This window comes from Anguilla anguilla, chromosome 3 (assembly GCF_013347855.1).
Source record: "Anguilla anguilla isolate fAngAng1 chromosome 3, fAngAng1.pri, whole genome shotgun sequence".
Lineage (NCBI taxonomy): Eukaryota > Metazoa > Chordata > Actinopteri > Anguilliformes > Anguillidae > Anguilla > Anguilla anguilla.
The window spans coordinates 2,662,699-2,686,892 of NC_049203.1; the positions used below are offsets into that span (position 1 = coordinate 2,662,699).

Below are 24,194 nucleotides of genomic sequence, written 5' to 3' on the forward strand. Positions count from 1 at the left end.
CATAGAGGTGACGTCATATCCCTGTCCTCTGATTTGGTCCGTGTACGCTCCATTCAAGTTTATTTGCAAAGCGCTTTTGACAGACACAAAAAACACAGTCCTCTTTCATCTAGCCTATCTGTTCGACCAACCGAGTTGCTTAGTATAACAATGCAAATTGTGTATGTAAAACCTTAAACTGTGTATTTAAGCGTACGCCTTTCATAAACATAACATCGACATAGGCGTGTGGGGACGTGAGTGTATTTTCATCGAAACCGATGGGTGACAGGATTTGGGTCCCAAACTGCACGAGCTACTGTCCAAGGAAATATTCAAACCCCATATACACACAGATTCCCAATTCAACATCAAAAGCACAGAAACTCTGATCAGATAATATTTTTATTTTTTTTACATTCACAGATTTATGAAGTCCCCAGTTATGATAAAATATATAAAATATAATCTTCATTAAGGCAACTGATCTCTGTATTATTTAAGCAGCCCACGAACCCCTCACAGTTTTAACAAACTGAAGCAGAAAATAATGGAAAGATTTTTATAAAGACAAAAATCGAGACATAATTACCATTCGAGCAAAACCAGACAGAACAAACACCTTTTTTCCTTTACAAAAAAAAAAATCATAAATACTATAAAAACATTACACTAAAAATATTTTTTAAAATTTTGATAGGGAATGCATGTTGGGATGTGTTGCAATGGTGGAATGTATCTATCTTTCCAAGTAAGAACATCCACTTTAATAAAAAGGGCAATTGTTAAACTTAAAATTTTTTTTTAAAATTCAGATATTAAAAGAAAACAAACAGAGAAGTACATCAAATCGGTGGAGTTTCAAAATGACAAGGAATGATCTCCAATCTGAGTTCCTTCAAGCCGTGTGTGTTATCCAGATGACGTTTGACAAAGAGAAAACCGGAACTCCATACTGTCAATATCAACCGATGTTCATTAATTAGCATGTGGAAACACACAGACACCCAAGCTCTTCACTGGTCAGTGCTTTTCTTGAGGCCTATCATTGGTCCAAGAGGCCTCACCTCTCAAATACTTCCCGACATTCACATTTTCCACCAATTTGTCAGCACTGGGACTCTTTGGTTTTGCCTCAAAGCAAATATTGCACAACAGTAAACACTTCACTATAAAAAGGTAAACACCGTGTTTTACACCGCCCCCCCCTGGTTGTGTACGAGGAAGGACGTAAGTCACAGTGTTTATTGTGAGGCACAAGGTGGAGATTTCAGCTGCATGGTATAAGGGACTGCAAATTCAGGAGAATGGATGATGATGCACTGATTGGATCAACCTTCCAGTATTTTCTTTTGAGATGCACAAAACCTACCCACCGAAGTCCATGGCACAGATTCAATACCCCGGAGTATCTCTCAGTGACATACTATATAGGTGCATATACGTCATTATACGCACGCACACACACATGCACGCACACACACACGCAGACACGCACCCACACACTCACACACAAGATTGCACTTTGGAATGCAGGTTTCCTCCTCCAACAATCTGCCGGTTGCCGTGGGAGATGGTTGCTGTGGGAGACTACTCCACTGTCACTGACTTGGCCAGGTTCCTGGGGCAGTCCACCTAAAAGCCAAGATGAACAGTTTGCGTGAGACAAGCCTCAAACTCCTCTCTGAGACAAAAAAAACAAAACAAAAAAACCCAGAGTGAGGGGGGGCATTGACATCTTACAGACAGAGGGGAAGTGACAACACGTCATACAGGTATTGGGGAGGTGCCATTGTACAGGTAGGGGGGAGGTGACATCACACAGGTAGGGGGGGAAGTGACATCACACAGGTAAGGGGTGAGGTGACATCACACAGGTGGGGGGGGGTGACATCACACAGGTATAGGGGGGGAAGTGACATCACACAGGTAACGCACGTCGAATCCGCGCAGCACGGCCAGGTGGAAGGACAGCAGCTGCAGGGGGACCACGCTGAGGATGCCCTGCAGGCAGTCCACCGTCTGCGGCAGCTCGATGGTCTTGTACGCGTTGCTGGTGATCTCCGGGTCGTTTTGGCAGCAGATGATGATGGGCCGGCCCTGACAGGAGAGGGAGAGCACAGGAGCGCGTCACGCAGCTTGCCGCGGGACGCTCTGCTCTTCCCAAAGCATGCTGGGATACACAGCCTCAGCAGCAGCGGTGCAAACCTCAGGCTTCACCACGATAGGATCATTTCGACTCTTCAGGCAACAGTTCAGTATTTGGCAACATCACAAATTTTGCACCGATACGATTCAAAATGGTCCGGATCGATTTAGCTTTACACCCCCAACTCCAAAAATAATTATTGCTGTTGGAGTGGGCAAATCATGAAAAAAACATAAACCCACATGTCCAAAGACATTCAGATTAGATTAATTGGAGACTCTAAATTGCATAGGTATGAGAGTGTGAGTGAATGGTGTGTGTGTGCCCTGTGATGGATAGGCAACCTGTCCAGGGTGTATTTCTGCCTCTCGCCTAATACGTGCTGGGATAGGTCCCAGCCCCCCAGCCCCCCAGCCCCCTACCCCCCAGCATCCTACCCCCCTACTCCCCTACCCCCCTACCCCCCAGCATCCTACCCCCCAGCCCCCCAGCCCCCAGCATCCTAATCCCCTACCCCCCAGCCCCCCAGCCCCCCAGCCCCCTACCCCCCAGCATCCTAATCCCCTACCCCCCAGCATCCTACCCCCCAGCCCCCTAGCCCCTTCGCCCCCTACCCCCCAGAATCCTACCCCCCAGCCCCCTTACCGCCTACCCCCCACCCCCGTGATCCTGACCAGGATTAAGCGGGCCGGACGGACGGACGGACAGACGGACGGACGGAGGCGAGCCTCACCTGTCTGGCGGTCACCTGCTGCAGAGCGTTGTGGCACTTGGTGTAGCAGGCGTCCCGCATGATCAGCATGATGACGGGCATCTGCTTGTCCACCAGCGCCAGGGGGCCGTGCTTCAGCTCGCCCGCCAGGATGCCCTCCGAGTGCATGTAGGTGATCTCCTTTATTTTCTGTTGGGAGCGACCAATCAACAACTGCTGTCACGCAGGCTTTCTCTCCAACTCCAACAAAGCCACACCTCATTCAGCAGCTAGAGACCTTGTTGAGCTGCTAATTAGTAGAATCAGAGTGTGCCAAATTAGGCTAATGCAGGATTTTGTTTACACCTAGGTTACCTAGGCTAAATGCGCCGACTGGCTGTACACACAAACGCTGGTTCGCTCGTAGATTAGATCCCAGTAAAGCGTTTCGTGTAGGGACACAAGAACTTCAATCTTCGGCTGTCGTTTACCCGCTTATCGAGAAATGCAGCTAAAATGTCAAGTGGCGTAAATATGAGGGCTAATTAAGTAATTAAGGCTAGAAACTTTCAGAGATAACCAGAAACAGACAATGGCCCTTGTTGCCTAAAACGGGCAGGTGGGGGAAACATTTTAGAGGTGAAAATAGAAAAAAAAAAAAAACAGTCAAGCGTGCACCCAGCACACAACTGAGCCTGCTGGTCTAGAGCTCTCAGGGTTCTGATATTACCCACGCGTCTGCTCAGTGCATTAATCTCTCTGCGTGTAAAAATGCCTCCCCAACGCGGTGTGAAATGTAGCGTGTAATCATTTCTACCTGGGCCTCGACCTCGTTCCACTTAACAGAGCAAACGGTAACTCAGCGAAGCTCCTGTGCTACACTGTCACGCTTTATTTATGCTTTTAAAACTAAAGCATAAACAAACAACTGCCAACCGAGGCCTCCTTTAATGTCTTCTTTCGATGAACAGAAGAGATTGTCTTATCAACTCTACGACATCCATACACAGCTAGACAGTTTGCGCAGGGGACCCAGTAAAAATAAGAAAATTACACAGAAAGGTGTCGGCATGTGATACTCACCAGCGCCCCCTCCAGGCATGTGGCGTAATTGAAACCGCGCCCCATCACTAACAGTGACCTCTGCTGGTAGAGCTCGTCCGCGATGCTCCTGATCTTCTCATCCAGCGCCAGAACCTGCTTTAGGAGCTCTGTGAACCAGGACACACTCCATGTTAATGTGTCATAAGAGGACACACATGGTGTTGATGTGTCATAAGAGGACACACACTGTGTAAATGTGTCATAAGAGAACACACTCTGTGTTAATGTGTCTTAAGAGGACACACTCGGTGTAAATGTGTCATAAGAGGACACACACTGTGTAAGTGTGTCATAAGAGGACACACACTGTGTAAATGTGTCATAAGAGGACACACATGTTGTTGATGTGTCATAAGAGGACACACACTTGGTGTTAATGTGCCAAAACAAGACACACATGGTGTGAATTTGCCGTACAAAGACCAGCACTAGGCATGTTCCTCTAGCTGGCAAGTTCATCCTCTAGATCTGCTTAGTCACTGCAGTCTGAAAAAAAATGCAATTCAATGCCTGGAGGGGAATGAGAATCTCATTTCCATCTAATACACAATAAGACTGACAACAAGCAAGCAGATGGAAAACTGCGCTCATCCATGTGCATTTATTCAGGCTGTATCTTTTTACGGTTGATTTGAAATCCGCAACGATGGTTTCAATAAACCTTTTTTTTTTTTTTTTGGAAGGATAAAAATTTATGAAAAGCAAAGAACACGGCTTAAGGTAGATTTTATTTTTATTTTCTATTTTACTGAGTGTCTGAAATTAGAACATTTCTGGAACAGCAGAGGATCATGGGAAAAGTTCCAGGTTCCAGGTTCAGGTTTAATGGCTGGGACCTTCCATTCTGCACCTGAGCAAAGCACCAGGCCTTCAGCAGCTGTGCAAACAGACACTGAGCAAAAGTATGTATAAGGGAGGGGGGCCTCACGTTGGCTCAGTGTGTGTGTGGGGGGGGGGGGGGGGGGGTTTAGTGGTGTAAACGCTATGGCTCAGTGTGGGGGGGGGGGGTTAGCAGTGTTCGTTAGCGCTATGGTTCAAGGGGTTAGCGATGTTAGCGATATGGCTCAGTGTTGTGTGTTAGCTGTGTTAGCGCTATGGCTCAGTGTTGTGTGTTAGTGGTGATAGCGATATGGCTCAGTGTGGGGTTTAGCGATGTTAGCGATATGGCTCAGTGTTGTGTGTTAGCGATGTTAGCGATATGGCTCAGTGTTGTGTGTTAGCGGTGTTAGCGATAAGGCTCAGTGTTGTGTGTTAGCGGTGTTAGCGATATGGCTCAGTGTTGTGTGTTAGCTGTTTTAGCGATATGGCTCAGTGTTGTGTGTTAGCGGTGTCAGCGATAAGGCTCAGTGTTGTATGTTAGCGGTGTTAGCGCTATGGCTCTCAGAGCTGCAGGTAGAGGAGCGGAGGCCTCACCTGGCAGCACCTTGAGGCCGTCGATAATTTCCAGCCTCCTCTTCTGCAGGGACAGCCTGTCCTCACTCATCATCAGGGCAAACATGACCAGAGACACAAACTGGCTGGTGTATGCCTGGAACACACACACACACACACACACACACATACGCACGCACACACACACACAGTTCAGCATTAATCAGGGATCAGTGATGAATGAGGTAAGGCATGTTTTATTACAGTATGTGTAATTTTTTATTGCTGGGCCATGCAATGCTGTGCTAGGCTGTGCCAGGCCATGATGTGCCATGTTGTGCTATGCCATGCCATGCTGTGCCATGCCGTGCCAGGCCATGTTGTGTCATGCTGTTCCATACCATGCCATGCCATGCCGTGCCAGGCTGTGCCAGGCTGTGCCAGGCCATGCCATGCCGTGCCAGGCTGTGCCAGGCCAGGCTGTGCCAGCAGGTCCGTACCTTAGTGCTGGCCACGCCGATCTCGGGCCCGGCGTTGATGTGGACGCCGCAGACGGTCTCGCGGCAGATGGAGCTGCCCACGGTGTTGGTCACGCCCACCGTCAGCGCCCCGTTGTCCTTACAGTAGCGCAGTGCCATGAGGGTGTCTGCCGTCTCTCCTGGGGTGGGACGGGGGTGGGGGGGGGGCGTTAACGGCCATTAACGAACTTTAATTATTGCGCAATAATGGTCTGATTAGGATGCAGTAACCAGGCAGGTGGGCGTGGCCTATGTGTGTCCCTCACTGTTCTCCGGTACCTGATTGGCTGATGAAAAAGCAGACGTCGTCCCTGAAGACGGGCGTGTTGCGGTCCAGGAAGTCGCTGGCCAGCTCCACCATCACGGGCAGCTCCGTCAGCTCCTCCAAGATCTGCCGCGTCTGAGGGGGGCAGGGAAGCCTTCCTCATTACCATCGTCATCATCAGCACGACGCGGACTCTCAGCGGCTTGCAGTGCCCTTTCGCCAGCACGCTGCCCCCTGCTGCCCACTTACCGCCACTCCAGCGTGGAAGCTCGTCCCGCAGCCAATGATGATCAGACGCCGGCAGCGTTTTATCTCCTTCAGGTGATCCTTCAGCCCCCCCAGGATGACTGCATAGAGAGAGAGATACGGAGGGAGGGGCAGAAAGAGAGAGAGAGGGGGAGGGACAGAGAGAGAGAGAGAGAGGGAGGGACAGAGAGAGAGAGAGAGAGAGAGAGAGAGAGGGAGAGAGAGGGAGGGAGGGACAGAGAGAGAGAGTGAGAGGGAGAGAGGGAGGGACAGAGAGAGAGAGTGAGTAGAGAGGCTTGAGGGCTCGCAGTTGGCTTTCCAATTGATCCCAAAGGTGCTGGATGGGGTTGAGGTCAGGACTCTGTGCAGGCCAGTCAAGTTCTTCCACACCGTTCTCAACAAAACCATTTCCACATGTGCCTCGCTGTGTGCCCAGGGGCATTGTCATGCTGAAACAGGAGAGGGCCTTCCCCAAACTGTAGGGGAAGCACAGAATCATCTAGAATGTGATTGTTTGCTGGATCATTAAGATTTGCCTCCACCAGAACTAAGGGGCCTAGCCCTAACCATGAAAAACAGCCACAGACCAAGGGGTTTCCCGATACTTTTGGTCACACAGTGCATGTCCCCATAGGAACACAGGCAGTAAAAACAGGTTCAGACGTTACGAGCTGCTGGAAGCTCATTTAGACCCCGCCTGCATCATAGCTGCCCTTTATTTCCAACGCTGTTATTGGAGGAGAAAGTGGAGGAGCGGGTTCGCTGCCCTGTGGCTCCTCCCACACCTGAACTGACCTGCTGTTCATCCTGAGCACCTGGAAAAACTGTTCTCAACTGTGATCGCCCACACTTTTGTTGTCTGGCAGGTCTTTTGTTTGACTTGCAGGCTGGGGAACCTGCTCGTTTGCTTTATCAGCACTGAGGGGTGGATGACGGGGGGGCGGGGGATCGGGGGAGGGGGGGGTGGGGAGCATGGAGGGGGCGGAGTCAGTGGAACCAGGATGTGACTTCAGGGCGGACAAAGGTGGATGACGAATTATAACAAGATACACAAGTTGTAAAGGAAGTCGAGGGAGAAGAGAACAGTGGTCGCAGGTTGTCATCAAACTGTAGTCAGGGACATTAACTCACATCCTGTGAGACGGCACAGTCTTAATATAGAAATATTTACACGAATATGAACCGCTGGATTAAGTTATTGTGTTAACTGCAGTATGCTTACAAGACAGTCCACGGTTTGAGGACGCTGCAGTTAGCCGGCTGATTCGGACAAGGCCCAGGATACTACTTGCTGTGTGCAATGTTGCATTTGTAGTATCTTGTTAACCCCTCAGTGATCTTTGGGGAGGCGGTACCTGTGTTGGCGTCGAAGCAGATCCTCCCCCTCATGGTGTTGAAGACGGACTCCGGCTGCTCGAAGATCTCCTTCTGCATGAAGGCCTGGAAGTTCCCTGCAAAGAGGAGGAGACGAACGCACACTCATTCACAAGCACGGCAGCCTGCTAACGCTAGGAGGTCAGCAATGCAGTGCAACGGTTCAGGAACTGGCCTTGGAACCAAAAGGTTGCACATTTGATTCCCAGGAAGGACACAAGGTACTCAAGGTACTGGAACAAGATACTTAACCTCCATTTCTTCAGTATATATCCAGCTGTATAAACATACGCTATGTAAAAAAAAATGTGCACAGCTGTGTAAGTCGCTCTGGATAAGAGCGTCTGCTAAAATAATAATAATTATTGATAAATATATAAAATGCATGTGCTACAGTATCACAACTGTTGCGATATAGCATATGTGTTGTGATACAGCATATCTGTTGTGATATAGCATATAACTGCTATTCTATAGCGTATATGTGTCGTGATACAGCATATAACTGGCATGTATATAACTATTCGCCAGGACAAATAAAGACTCTGTGGGTGGTGCTGGGGCAGACCGGGGGGGGGGGGGGGGGAGTGAGTGGGTGGGTGGGCGTTACCCCCCAGCTGACAGGCAGAACCGCCAGATCGGGGGTGTTGAAGGAAGCCTGCCAACAGCCTCCGCCTTAAAAAACAGAGCCCCGCCCACCTGGTCCACCCAAGTGCTCAGATCACACGCTGCTTGCCTTCAACCCAAGTTAAAGCTGTTCCAGTTCTGCTCAGCCTGATCGTATCTGACACAACACTGTCTGGGACGACTCATTACAAACATAATTAGTGTGCCTGCATTATTATGAACTATTATAAACTGTGAATTCACCAGTTCTGTTTTCACAACTCGATTACCTACCCAAGATCTTTTTTAAAACCCCTTTTTAATTTCAGGCACTCTAATCCAGAGCAGCTTACACACTTCATATTCATTTACATGCAATCCATTCTAAAAACTGAATACTTTATTGAAGCAATCCAGCACCTTGCTTACAGGCCCAACTGCAGTTGAGAACACATTTAAGAATCAAACCTGCAACCTCCACATCACACACCCAGTTCTCTAACCCCTACACAACACTTATCCAGTAGCCGTTTGCTCTACGCCAGGCCTGCAGTGGCCTGGGCTTGGCCGCCGGTGGTTTCGATGGTGTTGTCGCCGGGGGCGACGCCCCTTGACCTCTGACCTTTCATGATCTGCTGCAGCTCCATCTGCAGGGTCTGGATGGCGCGCACTGGCTCCTCCCCCGCCACGCGGCTGACGCGGTGCAGCGACAGCTTCCCCTCCCTCAGCGCCGCGATGTCGTCGTCCTCCATGTAGATCACCTTGTTGGTGTGCTCGATGATGGCGCTGCGGCACAGGAAGGGGCGGGGCCAGAAAGGGTCAAGGGTCACATCAGTCATAAACAGCCAAACACTCTCGAACGCGTGCGTTCCCGCTAGCACGGAACAGAACACGGATCGGTAACGACTCCAGCCATTCAGTTCAAATTTGTGCACCTGCAGCCGAACCTGGCCAATAAATATTTGAATTTAAATTTCACTTGTGTAGTTATAATTCTTTATTTTTATTTTTTAAAATGTGATGTTTGCATTTGATTTATTTTTACTGGGGACACACCCAAGGTCTCGCTGACATTTCGGCAGTTCACACACCTCCTGCAATCACGCAAAGCTGTTGGGTTTCCTGTAGTACGGTTGCTAGAACCAAAATAAGTCCTTGAGTTTCAAACCCCAAACAGGGATTATCTGCCCTCTGTAAAGTAATGATAGCGTATTGGGTAACAGCAATGCTGTCTGAAAGGAACCGAGTTCACTGTCCAACGATGCCCAACGTGTCGAGTGTCCGCCAGACGTCGGCTTTCAGCTTCAGAACTCTGTCTCTCTTTCAGCAGACCTGGTTTCCGCATTCCAGAAACGCGACGTAGACGTAAATACCAAAGGGACTGATTACGCTTCTAAGCAAATTCTCACTGAAGATTAAAGAAGCATATTAATGCACTACAAGGCCAAAAGTATGTTGACATCTGACATTCAACATCTCACCCAAAATAATGGGCATTAATATGGAGCTGGTCTGCCCTTTGCTGCTATAACAACCTCCTCTCTTCTGGCTTTATACAAGCTATTGGAGCTTTGCTGCAGGGATTTACTTCCATTCAGCCAAAAGAGCATTAATGAGGTCAGGCACTGATTGGGTGATTGGGCCTGGCTCGCAGTTGGCTTTCCAATTGATCCCAAAGGTGTTGGGTGGGGTTGAGGTCAGGGCTCTGTGCAGGCCAGTCAAGTCCTTCAACCCCGGCGAAACCATTTCTATACGGTCCTCGCTGTGTGGCCAGGGACATATGCTGAAACAGGAAAGGGCTGTTGGGGAAGCACAGAATTGTCTATAATGTGATTATTTACTGTAGCATTAAGATTTGCCTTCACTGGAACTAAGGGGCCTAGCCCTAACCATGCAAGACAGCTCCAGACCGAGGGGTGTCCAGATACTTTTGGTCATACAGTGTATTTTATTATTCCTTTAACTTTAAAGTGCAGTATATGATTTTGACCAGCAGAGGGCTCTGTGGGGACCACAACAGTATTAGGTTCTTATTTCTTAATGCAGTATAAAATACTGTTTTATTCTGTTTTTCGGTCTTTCCATGTCTGAGATTTTTCCACTTTTAAATACACTAAATATCATGTTTCATGTTAATCAACAACATTCGCTTGTGATTTATGGCTTTGTAGCTCAAAGGTTGCGGGTTCGATTCCCAGCTGAGGTTTCTGCTTTTGCACCCTTAAGGAAATGCTTAATCTGGATTAAGACCCAGCTGTGTGAGGGGACTGTGTGTGCAGAGTAAAAGAGGTGCGAGTGACTGCGGATAAGAGCGTCGGCTGGACGCTGAAATGACAGGTGAAGGTGTGGCTGACCCCGCCCCCCTCCGGAAGCTCACCTGGCGTCGGAGGCGAAGTAGTACTCCACGGCCTTCCCATCCCCCACCGAGTGCAGAGCCATAGCGCTCTCCTTCCGATTCTGCCGGTTCCTCACCTGCACGCCGTCCGAATGGTGGCCTGCAGGGGGGGGGGGGGGGGGGCACGCACCTGTCAGTCACAACGCGGGGCCACGCCCACAAAGGGGAGGGGCTTCCTGCTCCAAACGCAAGAGCTACGCCCGAAAGCCCACCAGGTAGCCTCATCACCACGGCGAGGTTATTACTTATGACTGACATCTCTTGTCAACGTGACGACAAGCAAACCTTTGTACCGCTGTCATTAATGGAGAACGGAGCAGTACTTAGGCTGATTAAGTGATTTAACAGGAGCGGATCAAGCTCTTGGACAGGCTGTAATTGCTGGGAGCAGCAGCACATTTTATGGTGTTATTACCCACGTTTAGGTCATTGTGTTTGGACAGTTTGTCTCAGTGCACTTTGGTCTGCGATTGCGAATGAGGGCAGACTCAACAGTGGCAGTTTGTCTGGACTGCAAGGCCAGCCCTACCCCCATGCCCCCTACCCCCATACCCCCTACCTCCTTCTCCAACACCCCCCCCCCCCATTACCCCCCCTTAAGCCTTGGACTTTAAACCACCTCTCTATCTGTCAGATGAACTGCTCCCAAGGAACGGACAATAAATCTTAACCACACAGATAATGTGTCAGCGATCCAGTTTAGACATCTCCAGCGCGCTCCCCCAGAAGGGGCGGGCTTGGTGCAGGAAGCCCACCAATGTCTCACTCCTATTCTTCGACTGACGGGGCCTATAACCAATCAGATGAAGCCTTCACAAGGCGGCGGAGATCTCCACGGAAAGCTGTGAAACGTTGAGTGTCAGGTGGTAAACTGATGTTGAGTGTCAGGTGGTAAACAGATATTGAGTGTCAGGTGGTAAACTGAGGGGTGCTGCGTAGACACGCTGAACGCAGATGCTCCCCAAAAACAGGCCAAGAGAAGTTCAAAGACTGAAATTAATCTGGCGGATGGCTCAGTCAGACAGAATTTTCCCCAAGTGATTTAACAAAGAATACTTCCTGTAACAACAAGATACGTTATCATTCCACATTATTAAATAACAATAAAAAACTGATCTTGATCGATTACTTCAAATAAGAGAAAATAATTTTTTCGAGATAACGTGATGCGAACAGAGGCCTTGTTAATTCATTAATCTTCGCAAGTGCCTTCAGGTGACAAAGCCGAGCCTTATAGCGGAAACGTTCCGGAACAGCATGCGTGCCGAGCTCTGCAGAATTCGGCGGTCCTGTGAGACGGCACAAACCTGGACCGTTTGACACCCCCTAATCTGGCCGTTAAGGTTCGTAATGCTGAGCAGTACGGACGGCACAGAGGCGGAGGATGGAGAGGTGGGGGAGAGGCAGGGTGGGGTTAGGATTCGAAAAGCCCACCTGCCACGCCCTGATTGTCAGTGGTGGGTGTGGCCTTGGGGGCGGAGTCAGGCATGATAGAGTAGCAGGGAGCTACAGGAAAGGAGCACAAACAGGGGAATGGTTAGGTGACGACACACAGGGTTAGTCAGTGCAATACCCATCAGTACCCCCCTTTCACACACCGAACCAAGCGGCCAAAACCGGGCTGCGCTTCTGAAGCTCACTTCCTGGTCCTGTTCTGAGACGCTGCTCACTAGCGCCAGTGCGGCTGGCTCCGGTACGGGTGCTTCAGCCACCCGTTTTAACGGAAGCCAATGGAGACAATACGACAAAAACCTAGCCGCGATTCTCGCCGGCGAAAATTAAGACAATTCCTGAGGTTTTCGGTTCTATTACACATTCACACGAACACCATTTCCCTCAAACGTAGAAGTTTCAGAACGCTGTTTCTGCGTGAGGGCAGCTGTAAGACTTGGAGCAGCGATTCAGGAAATTTGGGCCAGTAAAACACAGGACAAGATGGAGGGTCGTCCGCCAAACCATGCTTTTGTGTCAGTCCGAAGCTGAGCTGTGTGGAACCCGGGGTTATACCTGGGTCATGTGAGGGGTATTAGACGCACAGGTAGGGCGCCAGCCATCTTTACCATGTGTGACAGGACATGACTGTTCGTGCATGCAGTTCAAACAATACATGAGAAATGACTGCGTGCATGTCACAAAACATGCAACAGGACATGACCATACATGCATATAATTTAAACGTGTGACAGAACATGACTGTTCATGCATATAAGCGTGTTATAGAACATGACTGTTCATGCATATAAGCGTGTTATAGAACATGACTGTTCATGCATATAAGTGTGTTATAGAACATGACTGTTCATGCATATAAGCGTGTCATAGAACATGACTTTTCATGCATGTAAGCATGTTATAGAACATGACTGTTCATGCATATAAGCGTGTTATAGAACATGACTGTTTATGCACATAAGCGTGTGACAGAACATGCCTGTTTATGCTTGTTGTTTAAACGTGGGACAGTGAGGAGCGTGAGGAGGAACTGAGACGAAGGTGGGGCTCACCGCTGTTGTACTGGATGGGGATCTGCTCTGTGGACAACTCAAACTCGCTCCGTACCCCGATGAGAAGAGGGCTGCCCCTCCTGAAAGAGAGGGGGAGAAAGAGAGAGAGAGACAGAGTAAGAGAGAGACAGAGAGAGAGAGAGAGATAACTTCACCTAAATTCTCTAATTACAATAATTTCGAAAAACTCCCCTACATACTCGGGGAGAAAGAATGCGTGGCATTGGCTGCAAGATACGTGGCCTCCTGTCACAAAGTGAGGGGCAACCAGTGAGGCACCATCTCCGTTATCTGTATTGTTAGTAGTATTTATTTTTATTATTGTCCTTATTAGTGTTTGTAGATTGTCTGTAGGTTTGGCTTTGGTTATTTATTTGTTTATTCATTTATTGTATTAATCGTGTCATATTTGTCATTGTTAATTGTGAATTGCTTTGGCAATATTGTTACGTACAGTCATGCCAATAAAGCATTATTGAATTGAATTGAATTGAGAGAGATAAAGATAAGATAAGGTTTAAATATACGCTTTATCAACTTATTCCTACGATTGGCTATATTGTACAGGATCACTGCTATTTGTCAGGTATATATAATCATATATATAGCACGATATTCCGTATTTACTTGTGTAAATATGCTGTCTGTAATTTTTTTAATCACCTTTACTATGTTCAGTGCAGCTGTACAGCTAAGTGCCTGAATACAGCAGCAGCTGCTCTGGGCCGTAAAACAGGTCCTAGCCCTGCTACTGACGGCACAATGGGGACCGAGAACAACAGGTATTTAATTACCGATTCCTGTACCAGCAAACAGCTTACTCAGAGAATACCTGTGAGGGAGGGAGGGAGGGAGGGAGAGAGGGAGGGAGGGAGAGAGGGAGGGAGGGAGGGGAGAGAGAGAGAGAGGGAGGGAGGGAAAAATGGAGGGAGGGAGGGAGAGAGGGAGGGAGGGGAGAGAGAGAGGGAGGGAGGGAGGGAGGGGAGAGAGAGAGGGAGGGAGAGAGAGGGAGGGAGGGAAAAGGGAGGGAGGGAGGGAGGGAGGGAGGGAGAGAGGAGAGCGAGAGAGACAAAGAAACTGAACGATAGAGCAATAGTGAGACCGCAAGAGAGACAGAGAAAAAGAGACAGAGAGAAAGAGCAATAGCTAGGGCAAGAGAGAGAGGAGGGAAAGAGAGACAAAGAGAAGAGGGGAACAGAGGGTGACAGAGAGAGAGAGAGAGAGAGAGAGAGAGAGAGTCTACCCAGTGCCTTAACCGTAACCATTCCTCAGTGGGGAGAGAGAGAGAGAGAGAGAGCTACGGAGAGAAGCGGAGGTGTGCTGGGTCAGTATCTGCAGGGGTCTGCGCAGCTGGAGTTGGGCAGACAGCCCCTGAGCCCCGGGGCACGGGAGGGTCATTTCAGGAGCGCTCGGGGTCATGGGGTCACGGGGTCAAATCGTCAGGGCGACGCTGCCGAGCCGACCCCCAGCGAAGCGCTCCAGCGCTCCTGGCACCGCCGGGGAAGGTCCAGCGGCCCGGGACGGGTCCGCCAGACTCTCGGAGCCAATCAGCACGCAAGCCGCTGCTCTGTTTACTTAATACTAGACTTTTATTCTGACGCGAGCTGTACTTTCACTTAATTACTTCCAGTGAGAGAGAGGGGGGGGGGGGGGGGGGGGGGGGGGGGGGAGGGAGAGGGAGAGCAAAAGAGAGATGGAAAGACAGTGGGATAGAGATAGAGAGAGGGAGAGAGGGAGGGAGAAGAGTGAGAGAGAGAAAGGAGGAGAGGGAGAGAGGGACATAAGGAGAGAGAGGGGGAAGAGGGAGGGAGAGACAGAGAGAAAGATATGGGGAGGGGGAGAGGTAGAGGGAGAGAGAGAGAGAAAGAGAGAGAGAGAGAGAGATGCTGTACTGACCTGGCGGCCACAGCTTCGCCTGGGAAGCGTGTGCTTTTGAAGACCAGGGCGAAGGCTCCCTCCTGAGGAAGACAGGGAGACATTTTAATTTTAATAAAGAGAAAGTAAGAGACGTGAACGTACGTAACATCGCACCCCTCACCCCCATTTACAGTAACACGCCCCTCCCCCTTCCCAAAAACGAATGGAGGGGGGGAGGGACTGCAGGGCAGGGGTGGGGAGAGGGGGAATAAGACTGCTATTGTAAAGGCTCCTCTCTGACCCCCCCCCCCCCCCCAGACCGACAGAGTTCTCACCCGGGATGACGGGGGGAGAGGGAAGGCGGGGGGAGGATTTTAACCAGCTGGATCTGTTTTCCATTAGCCTGTGTACTTCCTTCTGGCTGTCCTCCTCCACTGAAGCTCCGTTTGAAAAACGCTTTCCGTTTGAAAAACACTTTTTAACGTGTGCGTTTAACGGAGGTGCGATCGACCTATTCCCAAAAATAGAAGGGGGGGGGGGGGGGGGGCGGGGGGGCTAAATCGGTTTCTAAAATACGTTTAAAAAATCGAGCGGAGGATTTTTACTGGTGATTAAGATCGCCCAGCCCCTCAGCTTTGGCCAGATGCGGAGGAGGACATCGGGCCGGTCGCCACGGCAACCGTTCTTCCGGAATCACGCAACGGCGTTTCGGAGGGGCGGAAACACGCGTCACGCCGGGCTGGTTCGGGAGGAGCGCCTCTGCGTGCGCGATCCGGGGGGGGGGGGGGGGGTCGCCCAAAAACGCCGTACGCCACAAACACTGCGGAGGAGCCGTTTCCTGGCCAGGACACGTCACTCCGTAAACACAGCCCATTACCTCACACGCTTCCCAAGCATCTCCCAGCCAATCAGAAACAAAGGGCGCAGGATTAGAAAAAAATAACAAATTAACTAAATCAACACAAAAAAACGGCCTCGATCTTGTACAGGAAGTACAGCCAACGTGCAGTCGGATTTAAAAGGTTTAACATCGCAGATTACATTAAGATCTTCGGACCGAGCGTTCTCAGGTTCTCCCTGACTCTTATCATCTTGGACTACTCCTCAGTCAAATGACTACCAAGCAGGAAGCACAAACTCTCCCACAATACCCACAGTCCCCTGCAACCGCTCATGCCAATACCCACAATCCTCTGCAAGAGCTCCATCCAATACCCACAATCCTCTGCAACAGCCCTTCCAATTCCCATAATCCTCTGCAACCGCTCCTTCCATGCAACATACATTCAGCAAAATAAGGGTGGGAACTCTGCAGCAAAACTAGTCGCTAATACTCTACTGGCACAACCTGCACTCTATATATATATATATATATATATATAATATTTGTGAAAATATGCACATGACTTTAACTCAGCTTGTTGGTTGAACCATAACCCTAACAAAGTCTCAGGACACATGCGGCCAATCACGGCTCACAGCCTGTCAGAGGTGGCCCTGCCCGTTTCTACGTGTTGCTGAACGCAGAGTCCACGACTACATTTCCCAGAAGCCAGTGCAACTCACCAGCTGCTGAATGACGCGCTCCACCAGCGTTGCGAAGGACACATGCTCACTCTCCCGGTTGTCGTACAGGTACTTGATGAGCTTTGGAATGACCTCCGTGTCTGTCTCCGACTCAAACTCGTACCCTTTGGAGCTCTGCGGGAGGGGGGGGGGTTGGGGGGTTGGGGGGTGGGGAGAGAGAGGGAAGAGTCCTTCATTATCGAAAACACACAGTCATAAATACCTTGCCCCACGGCGCTCTACATGCCATTTAGGTCCTCCCTCCAAAGAATTAAACCTGTGAAGCAAAACCCGTTTGGTGGGGAGGACCAGGCATTTATGAGCACACAATGTAGAGAACAGGCCGTTCGGAGAAACCAGGTTCACCAATAAACGAGGCGACCCCCAGCGCTGCGTCAAGCGTGGGCTTGATAACCCCAAAAGGTCTCAGCCTTGGGGAAAAGCGCCACCGAAACGGGACGAGTTTCGGCGCAAACATTCCACACGGGCCACCGACGAGAAATTTGGGTCAGCGCGCGAACATCCACGTAAGATCGGCCTCCAGCAGGCTGAGAAAGACGGACATTCCATCCACCGGGCGGGCGGTGGAACCGAATAGCGTGCGAACGTATCGAATGTCAAAAAACCTCCCAGACAATCGTCCTGCCTCGACACACCCATCTGGCAAAAAGGCCAAACGTTCTGCGCTTTGGGGTGATAAACATTTCTCGTGGATTCATTTTCAAGCAAACTTTTTTGAAGCAAAAAATAATATTTTTATTTCCTTGAACCCCCCCAGAAAGATTCTACGATGTGCCGATCAGGTATGCATTGCACCCCTTTTTAAACTGTGGAATGGGGTTGGAATTTATACTTCCGTGAGCACAATACCTCAGACCGGACGCACTGGCTTTACCTGTTCTGTTGATAATATTGCCTGGTGAACAGACTCTGTTCCTCACGCGTAACAGCCAATCGGCCCTCTTTTTCGAGGCCAGGAATTAGCCAGGAATGAGAGCTTTTCCCCGCAGCATCACAAACAGAAGCCCTGCTTTCTGCTGACGCCATGGCATAAATCAATCGCTGGAATTCTGAACTGTCGCTCTCTCCGTTTACACGTGGTTTCAGTGTTAGCGGGGATTAGGGCCGGTTCTCTTTGAAATGAGGCTGGACGCGCGTGATAATAATTTTTTTTTTTTTTTTTTTTTTTTGGCGTGTGCATTAGTTTCTGAGTAATACTCACCAGATACTTCCTCAGCTCCTTGTAGTTGGTGATGATTCCATTGTGGATGACGACAAATTCTAGAGGGAAAAAAAAAAGAAGGAAAGACAAAAGAAAAAAAAAAGAAATTTCAAACGTTATCTTGTCGTGTGACGTGAGCAGAACCGTCCGGTCTGGCGACATTCCTGTTTGGTGGCGTTTCGTTTGAAAGCACATGAGGGTTGGGACAGGCGTCAAACGGAGTCGCGCCCACCGCAAGGCTTGGCAGGTCCGAGCCGTGAAAGGGCTTGTTTAAATTTCTGCCATTGATGGAATACCGCGCCTGGCTAAGGCATCTTGTACCTTAGACCCTGTCGTGATTTCAATTAACCGCCCCCCCATCCTTCATCGCACCCGAGCGCACGCTTTAGCAGAGCGCTAACTTGGGCTACAGCTAATATTCCAGCACAGCCCCACACAGAAAGCCCGCAGCCTTGTGGTTCCCGCTAGAGAACACTCATCTTCCCACACAACCAAAATGGTGCTGGCTATTCAGAGCTAACCAAAACGGTGCTGGCTATTCAGAGCTAACCAAAACGGTGCTGGCTATTCAGAGCTAACCAAAACGGTGCTGGCTATTCAGAGCTAACCAAACTGTGCTGGTTATTCAGAGCTAACCAAAACGGTGCTGGCTATTCAGAGCTAACCAAAATGGTGCTAGCTATTCAGAGCTAACCAAAACGGTGCTAGCTATTCAGAGCTAACCAAAACGGTGCTGGCTATTCAGAGCTAACCAAAACGGTGCTGGCTATTTAAAGCTAACCAAAATGGTGCTGACTATTCAGAGCTATTTTTGTTGCACACGAGCGTGTCATGAGACAGATAACCCCCCCCCCCCCCCCCAAATCCGACTGTGCCAGCGGTCACGCCGTGCAAATTCTCCGATCCTCACGGTGAGTGGATGGGACGAACGGTGAGCGGAATAAATGTGAAGGATCATCTGGATTAATCTGCACATCGTCTTAATGAGAGAGCTTGAGAAAGTCCGTCTCATCTGCCACCAGGTATCAATCAAAGTGCCCAAAGAACTTGCATGAGCAGGCAGGTTTAAAAGATGTGAATGACGTAAATGAAAAGCCTACACTGAAAGACACATTCTCAGATGAGAACAAAAAACCACAAAAACTGGCACAAATGGACAGAAAGATCCCTTACATTGTAAATGACCCTGAACGAGAGTGTCTACTACAAGTAATGTAATGTATTGTGACATAATGTAATGGGACGAAATGCAACTAATGTAATGTAATACGATGTAATGTCATGTCAGTGGCAGTCAGATGGGACATTACCGTTGTTCTTGTCGGAGCGGTGCGGGTGGCTGTTGACGGGGCTGGGTTCGCCGTGTGTCGCCCAGCGGGTGTGAGCAATGCCAAAGTGGGTCTCAAACACCTCGTCCAGGTCCAGGAAGTCCTTCTCTATCGGCACAAATCCAACCAGACCATCAGTGAACAACTCCACGGGCAAGCAATCATTCAGGGGCTGGTCAACAAGTTCCTACATGGGTAGACAGAGGGTGTGGGACGGGAGGGGGTCTAGAACTCCGCTGAATTACGAGTTGTGATTGTTACATCAGCATTAGAATGTTCAGTTACAAACATTCTAATCACATGTGACCTCACACCTTTAAAAGGTTAAAGGGATGATTTAATTTTGGTATAACCCAAGTAATTTTGTGGCGGTTACCCCCGTGTGTTTGCGTAGTGTAAATACTGGCAACTTCAGACGTCCCTCGTTTTAACCGGTAAAGCCAGCACCGTTTCTGCTGGGTTTTCCGGTTAAAACGAATACTTTCGGCGAGGTCACGGAAAACCAAGAGGCTCAATGTGCTGCCATTAACAGGCACCATGGACATCTGATGTTGCTAGTACGCACTGGGGGGGAGCTCCACAAAATTACTTGCGCTACACCAAAGCGAAACATCCCTTTAATGTCGTAAATCCGGTGGCTGCTCTGAAGAAGAGGCTAGCAGCGGACTTACTGTACAGCTCTTCATCCAGCGCCTTCACCTTCCCCTTCTTCTTGATCAGGCACATGTTATTGTTGTCATCCTTCGCCTCTTTCTGTGGGCCGTCCACTGCAATGCCTGACGAAGGAAGAAGAAGAAAACGTTGAGCCCGAGACGTACTCCAGGAAGGTGGAATAAGCAATGAGGTTAGAAGCATGCGGTGTGATGATACGGTTGGTTGCGGGCTTGAATCCAGGAGGGACACTGCTGTTGCACTTAGGCAAAGCCAATAACCTGTGTTGCTTCAATGAATAACCTACCTGTATAAATATGTACAGAAACTTCAATCCAAAGGCTAAACCGGGAACAGTGACATGCCAACACTGAAGACGTACTGTAAGATTAATTCATGTTCACTGTTTCTATTGCCGGTTGAAAAAACAAGCATTTTTATTAAAGGCTAATGCTGTACAGGAATTATATTTCATTCATAAGAAGTACTATATAAATATAGGCATTTATTTTAGATATGTTAAAAATTATGAGCCAAGATGGGTGGAATGGCCTGTTCTTGACACTAATATATCCTTAGGAGGGGTGTGACTAGGTTTCACTTTTACTCTGCTCTAATAAAGTACTGCGTTTTCGGACATACAGCAGCCATACTGTTTTCCGTCTGGCACATGATTCGGCCAAAACTCGGTCCCTGCCTCCAGGATTTGGTGTGTGTGTGCGTGTGTGTGTCTGTGCGTCCGTGTGTGTGTGTGTGTGTGCGTGTGTGTGTATCCCTGCACCCGTGGCAGAGGTGCAGAGCACTGCCTACACTGCACATCCTGTTGGGCAGGATGAACAAACTCAGGGTGTGTGTACGTGTGCCTCCGTCTGTGTGTGTGCGATGTGTGTTTAACAGGGCCGGCTGGGCCTCTCTGGACGGGGGCCAGAGCTGCAGAAGCACTGCTGCTACACAGAACTCGCACAGCACCACAGAGGAAGACTTCAGGGGCACGCTATGCGTAGCATTTCAGAATGTGGCTACATCACTCTGGGCCCAGGGTGAGTTATAGCCATCTACACGTACTGCTAGGCCACTGGGGCTGGTCTGCGTGTGACCCACAGGGAAAAAGCCGATGAATAGTGTTGAATTATGGCGTTGACCAAAACGGCTTCCTGAAAAGCCAGCTGGACGAGGCGTTGAGTCAGGAGATCAGGTGTGCACATCTGGGTTTACCTGTGCTCAGTCGTAACGGGTTACTGCAGCCAGCAATGCGCACGGGCGGGGTGACATACAGGTGTCACTCAGCTCACCTGGCTCATCCACGCTCAAAGCCGTAAAAGAGCTTCTGTTTCAGAATGCGGGAATTTCACTGGACTACCTGTCAATCGTCCTTTCAGAGACTCACGTTAAATATAAAAGATGTTCTCGGCTAGGCACACTTAGCGCCAAGGGAACAAACAAAAGTGAGCCAACTACCAGCTTTATTTAGCCGACAAGACAGGTCTGAAAAGGAATGCAGCTAAATTTAGGTGTAGCTCGCCAAGTGGTGCACCCCCTTCATCAGTGAATGAGCTGAGGTCTTACCTGCTGAATCATAACCTCTGTACTCAAGTCTCTGAAGTCCTTTAACCAGTGTCTCGAATATCTCCTTCCTGGTCCGTGGCACTCGGTAATTCAGGTAGGCAAAAATCCCTGCGGAGAGTTCGGCAGAAAAGGTCTTTTTTTTCTCCACTTTTAAACAGCACTTACAAGTCATCGTTTTGCGGGGCATATTACGCGTTTCACGTTTCAGACCGTGGTCCTTTTCTAAGTGGGCCTACGTAAGTGCGTAGTGGCACGCATATATAAGAAAAAATATATTTTTATATTCAAGTTCTATTCATGTGGCAAAGAAAACAGCTGACAGAGTCGGTGCAGGTTTACACAATATGGCAACGCTCGTGTGCTTCTAGAGGCCTTTAAACAGGCACAATACCCCCCAAAATGTTGCCATTTGCAACTACAGATATTATTTCTTCTTTTCATCTTCTATCAGCTTTTTAAACAGTTCAGCAGCCCTGACTTCTAGACTGTACAATTCAATACAAAACAATGAATAAGAAAATAAATACAATGCGTTGCTTTGACTAAGAGTAGTATCACTTTACAGCGTGGGAAACCGACCGTTCAGAATTACTACAGTCTATATCGATGAGATATAGACTATAGTAATGGTTTTCCACAGAAATACGTAGAAAGCGATGACAATAAAGCACAGACAATACACGCTATTACTTTTTCTTTATCAAATACAAATATTCGTTACGCAGGCAGTGTGATTGTTAAAGATAATGATTAAACAACCACTGTAGTAAAACAGCTCAAACAAGCATCGGCTCGAGATTCTAAACCAATCCAAACCATAAACCACAGTAATAGTGAGAGATATTGTTCTCTAGGTTTTAACAGTTCCTGGGCACAGCAAGTTTTATAAAGGTATGGCTACAGTAGCGACGCCGTGCAAAAACACACACACACACACACAAAAGCCTCTCGCGGCTGGATGCGTTGAGTCTCGGGAGTTGTGGGTCGAGGGAATGGGCAGTTTTCAGCACAGATGTCTATTGAGTCACAGACACAGCAAGCAGTGTTCGGCAAGGTAAACCTCTCTCACCACCAAATCGCCCCGGGTACGTGGGCCAGCGCCGCTGTCCCCGTCCAAGCATGACATAATTTGCATCTTCCGTAAAGGATATTTGATTTCGGGCTCCGGCGATCTTAAGTTTAATTAATTTGACTTAAACGTGCACCAAACGTGGTTTCCAAAGTGTCGAACTGGCTGAACAGTGAGGCGATTAGAAAAAATACCGCTCGTATAACTCTTCTGGTGTGTAGCCTACGTCGTTACGCTGCAGACGACGATAGTTGTATTCAGCTAAATGGTGGTGAAGTTCAGACAGTCGACAGGACTCTAACATTAGCGCCATAAAAAGTTAAGTTAGTAAATATACTTTAAAGAACTGATTATTAATATTAGCTGCACTTGTTTATTGTAGCCTACATACAAAATAAGACGGTGTCATCAGGCTTACTACACAAAATAAACGTGTTGAGTGACGACATTAACAGTATAGACTACATAATGTCACAGTGAACTTAGCTGCAAACAAAACCATGTTTGTATTGATGTATTCAGGTAGGCTAACTTTAAAACCAACATGCTTCAGTCCCATAACTTAGCATCGTTTAAAGAAACAATCAGTCAATTATGTTAGTACTGTAGCATGCTAAGTTAACGAAAACACCTCGGAGGGGAGTGTACGGAACTTGACACGTAATGTTTGCTAAGATTCATTTAGTTGCCAAGCTGGTGTACGAGCAATAGTTCGAAAGTGTCCTGTCTATAACTAAATCGAAGTTACAACCATCGCCAGCAAAAACTGTTCAAGAAACGTTAATATTAGGCTAGCTAGTATTTATACGCCGAGACAACTGCTCTGATTTAGAGGAAAGACCCAACTTCACAAAATCACGGCTTGCAGATAGGGAGATATGGGGTTAAATAGTTAACGTTCATTTAGACGGCGTGAATTATCAAAGTTAATTATCTAAAGTCGGTGGCAGTTACAGTAAAATAAATTGCTAAGCTTAGATAACATAGCTAAATCGCAAAGGAGGCGAAACTAATACTTTCCCCGAGTAAATCACTCAAATAGCGTTACGTGTTAAAAAGTTCAATCCGTACCACCCCCTATAAAAATATAGCATACGCCAGTTGCTAGGATCCATCCCATAACTGGTCAGTTCGTTAGTATTAGCTTGCTTAGCTGGGTGAATGCGCTGACTGACAGCCAAACGTAGCTAGCTGCGCGATTCAGGACAAACCCTGCCCTTACCACACATTATTCAGGCTCTTCCGAAACTGCAGGTTGTAGCGAGAAATCGTCTTTTGTGATGCTCCGGTCCTTCCTGTTTGAAATCCAAGTGAAACTTCAACATTGCTGCTCCCACGACTGATTTTAAAACGTGTCCCAGAAAGCAAGCGCTCCACCCCCATCACCGTGCCCTAGGCAACCAGCGAAGCAGCGAACCACCCTCTGTGTGACAGCGCACCTCAGCACACCTATCATACCTTTCCGACAGCTACCGTGAAATTACAAAACTACTGTCCACACGCAGTGGCGTTTCACATATACACACCCCACAGATTGATAATCTACCGTAATATGAAACGCTAAGATGCGCAGCTTTATACGTAGCTACAGTGTTTTAATAGCGCTGTGTCGGGCAAAAGTGAACTTGGGCATGTTTACCAAAACGCAGAGTTAAATCGCTTATCAAAACGTGCAATAACAGCTTATATGTGAAACATAACGAATTACTTACAGAGTGTCGTCCTATAATGAC

The 24,194-nt window shown here is 48.5% G+C and overlaps 1 protein-coding gene across 2 annotated transcripts; it reads right to left on the reverse strand.

The window, feature by feature from the left end:
- Positions 1 to 366: 366 nt before the first annotated feature.
- Positions 367 to 23,827, reverse strand: LOC118223662 (glutamine--fructose-6-phosphate aminotransferase [isomerizing] 2-like). Of its 2 annotated transcripts, XM_035410498.1 has the most exons (20): positions 23,684 to 23,827; positions 21,393 to 21,500; positions 19,847 to 19,951; positions 19,158 to 19,283; positions 17,848 to 17,906; positions 16,626 to 16,760; positions 15,099 to 15,160; positions 13,203 to 13,282; positions 12,133 to 12,204; positions 10,681 to 10,798; positions 8,926 to 9,089; positions 7,679 to 7,774; positions 6,327 to 6,424; positions 6,092 to 6,212; positions 5,795 to 5,952; positions 5,337 to 5,451; positions 3,903 to 4,030; positions 2,862 to 3,029; positions 1,918 to 2,079; positions 367 to 1,614 (listed from the first exon to the last, which is right to left on the reverse strand). In XM_035410498.1, the coding sequence occupies exons 1-20, from the start codon at positions 23,688 to 23,690 to the stop codon at positions 1,570 to 1,572; spliced, it is 2,127 nt and encodes a 708-aa protein (XP_035266389.1). In that variant the 5' UTR covers positions 23,691 to 23,827; the 3' UTR covers positions 367 to 1,569. The 2 variants fall into 2 exon arrangements, with proteins under 2 accessions (XP_035266389.1, XP_035266390.1); XM_035410499.1 differs by lacking the exon at positions 12,133 to 12,204 and having other exon boundaries at positions 23,684 to 23,826.
- Between the last annotated feature and the right edge of the window lie 367 nt (positions 23,828 to 24,194).

Coding starts and splice junctions, on each gene's coding strand:
- LOC118223662 (XM_035410498.1), bottom strand. Junction 19,952..21,392: donor CAGAGGTTATGATTCAGCAG/GTAAGACCTCAG, acceptor TTCCTTCGTCAG/GCATTGCAGTGGACGGCCCA. Junction 9,090..10,680: donor TACTTCGCCTCCGACGCCAG/GTGAGCTTCCGG, acceptor CCTGTGCCGCAG/CGCCATCATCGAGCACACCA.